Here is a 10,315-nt window from a genome sequence, read left to right as displayed (position 1 = left end):
GGTCTATGCGTGATGAGTGCAGCGTCCATTTACACGGTGAGGCACCCAGAGTGGCACCTCAACTCTGATTACTCCTATGGATTTGCCTACATCCTGGCCTGGGTGGCCTTCCCCCTGGCCCTTCTCAGTGGCGTCATCTATGTGATCTTGCGGAAGCGGGAATGAGGTGCCCAGACAGTTTGTCTGAGGCTCTGAGCATACACAGGGGAGGGAGGAAGGAAACCCTAAAACAGAAAAAAAAATCCAAAAAACAGCTAGCCAAAAAATCCAAACTCAAACCAAACCAAACAGAAAGCAATTGGGGGGGTGGGTAGGGGGTTAGTGTTGATTGAAGATGTATATAATATCTATGGTTTATAAAACCTATTTATAACACTTTTTACATATATGTACATAGTATTGTTTGCTTTATATGTTGACCATCAGCCTTGTGTTGAACTTTAAAGAAGTAGCTAAGAAACTTTACATCCTAACCGTATAAATCAAACTCAGTATTTTTGTTTTGTTTTTCATTTTTTTTTTTTTTTTGGTTTTGCCCAGAAATAAAATAACTCCATCTCGCCCCTTCCCTTTCATCTGAAAGAAGATACCTCCCTCCCACTCCACCTCATTTAGAAAACCAAAGTGTGGGTAGAAACTCTGAATGGCCAAAAGCCCTTTTACTGTGGGTGACCTAGTGTTCTTACAGAGACACGCACTGCCCATACCTCCATGTGAAGCCTTATGCACACATGGACAAAACTCTCAAACTGGAGCCCTTGGCAAAAACATGGCTTGTGGCTTTGGAATACTTGCCCTTGAGGGCAGGTGCCCTGGTCACATGTCTAGAAATCAGTGATGAAAAGAAAAAAAAAACCTATGAAATGGTGCTATGTATTTACCATTCCTTATTATCACTAATCATCTAAACTACTCACTGGAAATTCAATTAACAATTTTACAACGTAAAGTAGAATGGAGACCTGAATAATTCTATGTAATATAAATGGTTTATAACCGCTTTTGTACCTAGCTAGGCTGCTATTATTACTATAATAAATAAATAATAAACACAGCCTTTACCACTCCCACATTTTTCTTGCGGTCGGAGCATCAGGACAAGTCTCTAGATCCCATGGGACTATGAGTTTCCAAGGCTTGGCTGGGTCTAGGCTGTTCTCTGCCTCCAAGGACTGTCTGGCAATGACTTGTATTGGCCACCAACTGTAGATGTATATATGGTGCCCTTCTGATGCTAAGACTCCAGACCTTTTTTTTTTTTTTTGCTTCTTTTTTTCTGATTTTATACCAACTGTGTGGACTAAGATGCATTAAAATAAACATCAGAGTAACTCACTGATCTCTCTTGGTTTTTTGTGGGGACCTGGGTGTGAGTGTGATGTATGTGTCGGAGTGGAGAGAAGTGCTTCAATGGAAAGCAAGGTTGAGGTGATGATCTGGGTTGCAGTTGGTATGAAAGGACCAAAAGCATAGCTTTTGTACAGGCCTTCCAGGAGCCTGTGCAAGTGTATGCTAATTGGAAAGGGCCAAGAACTGCAGCTAAGATGGAAATTGTAAATGGACTGCAAGGGACTTGAGTAAAGCTTATTTGGCTCAAACCTCTCTTGTGCTCCATTCTCTGATGATGGCATTGGGACCCCAGAGGCATGTCATGCATTCACCTAATACATGAGGGATGTTAGTAAGAGCAGCACAGATCCATAACCTTTAGAAAGAGAGGAGGTATGATATGGTGGAAACTATGTGATGGTGATTTGAGGCTTTTGCGCTCTGTTCTCTGATAACCAGCATGAGTCAGACTCTAAGATAAAATATTAGCTGGCATCCACTGAACTCCTAAAATGGTTCTGAGGGAGGGAAGGGGCTGATTGTGTCCTCCTGCTCTGGGTTTCTGAGCTGTGTCTCACTTATATTTTTACCCATTGACCTTTTATTGTACATTTGTGATACATTAAGCTAGTGATGCACTCAATATTCCTCAATATATATTGAGCACCTATGTTGAACTGGGCACATTTTAGTAAGAGGCACAAGCAAACAAGTGACTACATTAAAATGATGAACATGGAAATGAGGCAGCCTGAATTTGAATCTGCCCTCTGCCTCTTAGCTGTATGAAGCTGGATGTATTACTTAAACTCTAAGATTCAGTTTCCTCAACTATAAGATGAAAATGCCAATGCCACATTTATGGGATTGTAGAAGTTAAAAGGAAATAATAAGTGTACAATGCTTGGCATATTGATGGTAGATAGAAAGCACTTTATAAATTAGTGTTTATCACAAATGTTACAATATGGGTATATTAGAAGGACATATAGATCGTTCTGGGGAATTCTCAATACCAGGGTGAGCATTAGAATCTCCAATGCTGGGGCCCACCCCAGAGATTTGGGTTCCTTATATCTGCAGTGGGACCCAACTGGCCTTGATAGGTTTAAAAAACCCTGCCCATGATGATAGCATACAACCAGGGATGACAGCCTCTGAGCTTTCCAGTGCTTATCAGATTTTAATGTGCTAATATATCACCTGTAAAATACAGATTCTTGCTCAGTAGGTCTGTGGTGGGAATTTGGGTTCTATATTTCCAGTTATTGCCTGAGTGATGCTGATTCTGATGCTCATGGTCACGCCTTGAGTAGCGAGGACCTAGAATGAAGCCACCTTCAGGCACCTCATGCTCTTGAGTCTTGCAACATCTGTGATGGAAAAGGCTTCTCTCTTCTGAGGTTTTCAATAGTGACTAGCTTACTCTGCCTCTGACTCGGATTGGATAAGGTGGCACAGAAGGCCAGGAAATGCATGTGAGACATAGGTGATTTAGAAAACTGGGAATTTTACTTCACAAGCTTGTACTTTGAAAATGTATGCAGGCATACCTCAGGGAGGTTGCGAGTTCAGTTCCAGACCACTGCAGTAGAGAGAGTTGTCACTTTTCTCTGTTTGTAAAAAACACCACATCTCTGAGGTACAATAAAGTGGAGGGACATTTCATAATGATAAATGGGTCAATATACCAGGAAAGTATAACATTTATAAACATATATGCACCTAATATCAGAGCACCAAAATTAGTGGAACAAAAACTGACAAAAACGAAGGAAAATAGGTAATTAAACAATAATAGTTGGAGACCTAAATATCCCACTTTCAATAACGAATAGAACAACTCAACAGAAGATAAAAATAGAAATAAAAAATCTATAGACCATTCCACCTAACAGCAACAGAAAATACATTTTTCTCAAGTGCACACAAAACAGTCTCCAAGATATGTCATATGCCAGGCTATAAAATAAATCTCAATAAATTTAAAGGGATAAAAATAACACAAAGTGTGTTCTTTGACAATAGTAGAATGAAATCAGAAATAAATAGCAGGAAAATAATTGAGAAACCAATATGGGAATTCGACAACACACTACTAAATTACCGATGAATTAAAGAAGAAATCAAAAGAAAAATCAGAGAATAATTTGAGATGAATTAAAAAAAAGACAGAACATATCAAAATTTAGGAGATGCAACTAAAGCAGTGGTTAAAGTAAAATTTATAGCTATAAAAGACTATATTCAGAAAGAAGATCGCAAATCAGCAATCTAACCTTATATCTTATAATATTGGGGGGAGAGCATATTAAACCAATAGCATGCAGAAAGAAGAAAATAATAAAGATTAGAGCAGAAATTAATAAAATAGAGAATACAAAAACAATAGAGAAAATCAATTGAACCAAAAGCTGGTTCTTTGAAAAGATGGACAAAATTGACAAGCTAGATTTATTGTGATTTTGTGATATAATTAGAAATATATATTAGGTCTTCCTTTTTGCTTCCAGACCCAGAAATCCTAAAACCTTTGTAATTTCCAGAGTGAAAAAAGTGAAAGAAGGATCTTTTGTTGTTCATAATTTGCCCCTTTCAACCAGACCTAGTTTTATGTTAATGAGGTAACACATGGAGGATGAGAGCTGGTTGCCAGAGAAATCATGTAATCAGAGGGTTGGAACCTCAGCCCCACTCTCTGACCTCCAGAAAGTGAAGAAGGGCTGGGGATTTAGTTAATCACCAATGGCCAATGATATAATCAATCTTGCCTATGTAGTGGAACCTCTCTAAAAATTCTAAATGAAGGGGCATAGAGCTTCTCAGGTTGGTGAGCATATCCATGTGCATGGAGAGTGGTGCACTTCGAACTCCCTGGGGACAGAGGCTCCTGCACTTGAGACCCTTCCAGACCTTGTCCTATGTACTCCTTCGACTGGCTGCTCATATGTATCCTTTATCATAACCTTTTAAAATAAACCAGTATCTTCTTTTCGGCTGGAATTTAATTTGCCAAAATGACACAAAGGGAACACAAAGGGAAAGTAGAGAGGCACCCACTATACGTTCTCTAGGCCTTTTAGAAAACATGGAGTTGTTCCTTTGGCCACATACATGCAAATCAACAAGAAAGGTGATATTGTAGACATCGAGGGAATGAGCACTGTTCAAAAAGGAATGCCCCCCAAATTTACCATGGCAAAACTGGAAGAATTTACAATGTTACCCAGCATGCTGTGGCATTGTCATAAACAAACAAATTAAGGGCAAGATTCTTGCCAAGAGAATTAATCCATATGTATTGAGCATATTAAGCACTCAAAAAGCTGAGATAGCTTTCTGAAACCTGTAAAGGAAAATGATCAAAAAAAGAAGGAAGCCAAAGAGAAAGTTACCTGGGTTCAGTTGAAGTGCCAGCCTGCTTCACCCAGAGAAGCACACTTTGTAAGAACAAATGGAAAGGAACCTGAGCTGCTGGAGGCCATTCCCTATGAATTCCTGGCATGATAGATTTAAAAAAAAATAAAATAAAAGACCTCTAATTGAGTAGATGTCCCTTCCCCCAAAGAAATATTTAAAGAAAAGTAACTGTCCTAAAAATAAATAAATAAATAAAATAAACCAGTAAATGTAAGTAAAGTGTTTTCCTGAGTTCTGTGAGCCATTAAAGCAAATTAGTGAATCTTAGGAGGGTGTCATGGACAGTCTTGATTTGGAGCCAAGTTGTACAGAAGTATATGTAACCTGGAGACTCACTACTTGTGACCATCATCAGAAGTAGGAGGTGGTCTTGTGGGACAAAGCCCTTACTCTGTGGAGTCTGCACTAACTCTGAATTAAATCGTAGGACACCCAGTTATTATCTGCAGAAAACTAGAGACTCTCGGGTGGAAAACCCTACACATTTAATGTCAAAAGTGTTGTGAATAGAGAAAGTTTTCCCTTAATGACCTATACATATATATACACACATACATACATACATATATATATACACACACACATACATACATACATACATACATACATACATATATATATATATATATATATATATGAATAAAATCACCAGGATTAGAAATGATAGAGGGAATAATATATTGACACTAAAGAAAAAAAAATATTGTAAAGGAATACTATGAATAATTGTATGCCAATAAATTGGATAACTTAGATGAAATGACAAATTCCTAGAAAGATATAATTACTGAAACTGACTCAAGAATTAATAATCTAAATAGTTTGCAGTAGTTATTAAAAAAAAAAAATTACCCACAAAGAAAAGACCAGGCCCGGATGAGTTCACCACCGAATTCTACCAAATACTTAAAGAAGTATTAATACCAATTCTTCATAAACTCTTTCAAAAAATAGAAGAAAGGAATGCTTCCCAATTCTTTATATGAGGTCAGTGTTATTGTCATACAAAAACCAAAAATATCACAAAAAATGAAAACTACAGTCAATATATCTTATAAATATGGACTAAATAATTCTCAACAAAATACTAGCAATTCCATCTACATAAAAAGAGGATTCTTCACCATGAACTAGTAAAATTTATTCTAGAAACAAGGTTGGTTCAACATCTAAAAATCAATTAATGTCATACATCATATCAACAGAATAGAAAATAAAAATCACATGACATCTCAAAAGACTCAGAAAAAGCATTTGACAAAACCGAACTCTTTCATGAAAAAAACACTTAACAAACTAGGAATAAAAGGGATCATCTACAGCCTAATAAAGAGCATCTTCAAAAAACCCACACCTAACACAACATCGAAATATTGAATGCTTTCTCTCCAAGATTGGAAACAAGACAAAGATGTCTGCTTTTACCACCTCTGTTTAATATTACACTAAAGGTTATAGCCAGAGCAATTAAGCCAGGAAAACAAATAGAAGGAATTAAGATTGAAAAGGAAGAATTAAAACAATATTCATAGATAACGTAATTTTGTATATAGAAAATCTTATGGAACCCATTTAAAAGCTATTAGAACTAATAAATGATTTAGCAAAATAGCAAGATACAGTAACTATATATAAAAATGAATATTGAAAGTTTAGAAATAAACCCACACAACTATAACCAATTGATTTTTTGACAAGGGTGCTAAGACCATCTAATAAAAGAATTCCTCTCCTAAGTATATACCCAAGAAACATGAACACATATATCCACACAAAAACTTCTGCATGGATGTTTATATAGAGAAGCATTATTCATAGTAGCCAAAATGTGGATGTAACCCAAATATCTATCAACAGATAAATGGATATATAGTATGTAGTATATCCTCATGGTAGAGTATTATTTGTCCATAAAAAAGAAATGGCGTATTGCTATGTGCTACCACATGGATAAACCTTGAAAGTCTTATGCTGAATGAAAGCCAGTTAGAAAAGACTACATATTATATGATTCAATTCCTATGACAGTCCAGGGAAATCTATAGGGACAAAAAGTAATTTAGTAGTTATTTAGGGCTGGGGAGGGCTGATGGGATTAGCGCTGTAGTAGCTAATGGGTACAATGTTTCCTTTTGAGGTGATGAAAAATTTCTCAAACCCACTGTGGTCATGGTTGCACATCTTTTCACAGATGTAAGTATACTAAAAACCAATGAACTGTATACTTTAAATAGGTCAATTGTATAATATAATTTTTTTCTCAATAAAGCACTTGAAAAAGAAGAGACAGCTGTCTGTTGCAACTGTTTTTTAGTCTCTCATTAAATCTGTTCTCTCTGTTTGAAAAGTAATACACCTTTTATTTTTGTGGTTTTGGTTATTTTTTAAAGGGAAAATGTTCTATTCCTTCTGAGGAATATAAAGCCAAACAGCATGTTGCAGGTGAACAATTAATATATTTCTTCACAATCAGAATCTCGAGTTTTCCCAGGGGATCATCTTGATGACGTTTATTTTCCATCCTTGAGCTCTTCTGAGAAGTATTTTAATCTTAGGAACTTACAGAAATGGAGTTTTGATTAGAAACTGCCCTTTTAGCAGCTGCTTTCTGTTCTGTGTTCAGATGCAGGGAGTATGCTGTTTACACATAAAAATGGCAAATGGGTGGAGGAGATGCACTGGTTGTCCGATCTGCTTCTTTGTATTTCTCTTCTCTCCAGATCTTGTACCCTTCATATCTTAGTAACTGTGAACAATTATGCCTCCCCAAGTCTTTGAGGTGCTGAAAACTGTGCTCAGCCTTTCTGCCCTTTGCATCGGCTTTCTAGACAGCCTTTTAATCTCTTGGTCTGATGCTTATTAACTGGAAAATTCCTTAAGGGAAAATTTAGGAATTAGTGTTGCGCCCACTTCAGTGGGTTTCCTTCCTTCTGGTCTGCTGGCTCCTCAAGTCCTGGTGGCCTTTGTATCTGTTGATGCTTTCAGACAGATTTTATTTGTGTGTGTATGTGTGTTTTATCTAGATTTTCTAGTAGTTCTCAGCCAGAAGAATTTATCTGCTGTAAGCTATTCTACAAGAAAACTTTTTTATTTTGAAGACAAAAATTCAATACAGTTGACCCTTGAACAATGAGGGATAACAAACCCCCCTCTATCCCCCTAACACCCTTTTTTGGGGCGGGGAGAGGACACAAACATTCAGACTATAACATTCCTCTATGCACCATTTTTAACTTTTTATTAATGTGAAATGAGTTTTTATAATTCATATAATTACTTTTTCTGTGAAAAATATACTTTGGAAATAGTTTTTAAGATTAACAATCAGTTTTGTAATTTTGTGACTGTATTGGCAATGATTTTATTATCACTGTTCTCACAGCTTTTAGAGCTCACCCAGTATTTTTATGCCATGCCCTCACCATTCTTGAATTCTTAAATGAGCTTCATTCCTTAATTGGAAGACATCTTCAACTAATTTTTTGAAAAAACATAGGTGCAGTATTTTTTGAATCTGTAAATAACTGAGAATGACCTTCTGCTATCTAAATACATAAATTGTCTGTATATAAAATGCTTGGCTCACAGATTTTCTCTTTAAAATGCTAGGTGAAATATTGCCCTTGGTGTTTGTTCAGTGTGGCATCTTAGGACCCTATGAGCAGCCACATTTTTGCTCTTATAAAGATGACCTGATTTTTTCACCATGCTGCTTATGAATTTTAGTATATATCTTTGCAAATAGTAGGCATTTAATAAATATTTGTTACACGAATAAATAAATGGGAAAATGTTCCTACCACATATACCAATGGGTTATTATTCTTGATGCTATATATAAAAATTTCTTGCCAACCAATAAGAAATTGTAACTATACCAGTAGAAAATGAAGTGAATATTATAGGCAGGCAATTTATAAATAATGAAGTTAAAAGGTGTTAAACATGAATCAAAAATTACAAGTTAAAGCAACAAAATTATTTTTGTCTACTAAGTTGTAAAAGAGAGATTGGCGTACAATTATAAATTGGTGTATCCTCTCTGGGAGGCAATTTATTAATATGCATCAAAATTATTACATGTAAAAATTTCATCTGACGTAGTAATTTTACATTTTGGATTTTACTCTAATAGAATAATCAAGACCATGTGCAAAGATTTAGCTTCAAAGATGATCATTTCAGGCTTTTTAAAATAGGAAAACTTGGAAACAATAATAAAAAACTATCAAAATGAATTATGATGCATTTATAAATGGAATATCAGGCAGCCATTAAAAATGTTGTAGAAGAATTTTTCAAAATGGAAATATAATCACAATGCATTGTAAAATTAAGGAAGCTGGCTAAAAAGTAGTATTTCAACATAAGTATATTCATTCCAACATAACACATTTTTATTGATTGTCTACAGTACTGTAGTAGATTTGGGGGAGCACGTCTACATTCTCTGCAAGGGGAAGCATTTCTCTAAACAGGTTTGTATCCAAAATCAAAGTGTTAACAGAGTCATGGATCTTCAGTACAATGTGGAAATGAACAAACGCTTTAACCCACACTCAAGAAAGTTATTTGTGAACACATCTTACCCTCTTTCCATTTATAATCTTTTAGACGTTGCTCCTGCTTACAAATTTCCCGTGGAGGTCGCAGAAGGCACTCAGTGATTATTATTGGACTAAATTGCAATTCCTCATTTTGATGTTCAAGCTTGCTCAGATGGTTAGACTGCATGAGTGTTGCTGGCACACATGTGCGTGTGTTGAGGATGGAAATGTGGTGTGAACTCAGTCTCTATTAGTACAGAGAAAATGTCCGTTTGTTGTATTGGCCACTTTGTGGGAGACTTGTTTTCCTTATATTTAGCAGTTTTCACTTCTGTGCAAATGACTGCTGGGAATTCTAAGACAATTCACAATTGGTTGACCTGTTGATTTGACAAAATTAATAATGTCTTTTAGACTCTATAATTCAAAATCTAATCTGTGTAATCCAAAATTCAACTCCATGTTTAGAATTTCAAATAGATATTGTTTAGAATTTATAGCTTTTTTTAAAAAAAATTTCCAAACAGCCAAGAAAAAAAGCAATATAAAAATTTAAAATGCCCAAGCTTTATTACTGCATCACAGATTTAGAATATAAAATCTGCAATGTACTTATTTGTATTGACCAAACAAACATGTAGGTTTAGGAGCTTAAGGGGTAAGTCAATTACCTTGAGTTGCCTACTCTTTTTCAGGACCTAAATCTCTGAGAAATATGTGGTGAGTTCATATTTCAGATGGATTGCAACTATGAGGAGAAAGAAAGATGACTGTAATTAGGCTTCCTCCTGACACCCTTAATAGCTTCCGGGTGGAAATGACTCAGCACTTCTCCCCTTATGTAATAGCGTGCCCAGTACGCATGCATGGGCTTCTGGAAGCGTGCCACTATTGTTTAACCTGTGTATATAAAGACACTGCCGCTCTGCGAGGCTGGCTGCGCCCTTACTGGAGTAAAGAGCTATGTCGTGGTTGCCTACGGCTCCCTGCATTTTCTTCCAACTGCCCCAGCCTTGTAT

General features: G+C 36.1%; 1 protein-coding gene across 3 annotated transcripts in view; it reads left to right on the top strand.

The window, feature by feature from the left end:
* Positions 1-1,336, top strand: part of PMP22 (peripheral myelin protein 22) — a 31,989-nt gene extending 30,653 nt beyond the window's left edge. For all 3 annotated transcript variants that reach the window (XM_025044399.1, XM_006908399.3, XM_025044398.1), the window contains exon 5: positions 1-1,336. In XM_025044399.1, coding sequence (XP_024900167.1) covers positions 1-165 — 165 coding nt within the window. In that variant the 3' untranslated portion in view covers positions 166-1,336.
* The last annotated feature ends 8,979 nt before the right edge of the window (positions 1,337-10,315 follow it).

This window comes from Pteropus alecto, unplaced genomic scaffold (genome assembly GCF_000325575.1).
Source record: "Pteropus alecto unplaced genomic scaffold, ASM32557v1 scaffold52, whole genome shotgun sequence".
Lineage (NCBI taxonomy): Eukaryota > Metazoa > Chordata > Mammalia > Chiroptera > Pteropodidae > Pteropus > Pteropus alecto.
The sequence above is the reverse complement of the archived record's forward strand: the minus strand, read 5'-3'. Positions and strand labels throughout refer to the sequence as shown.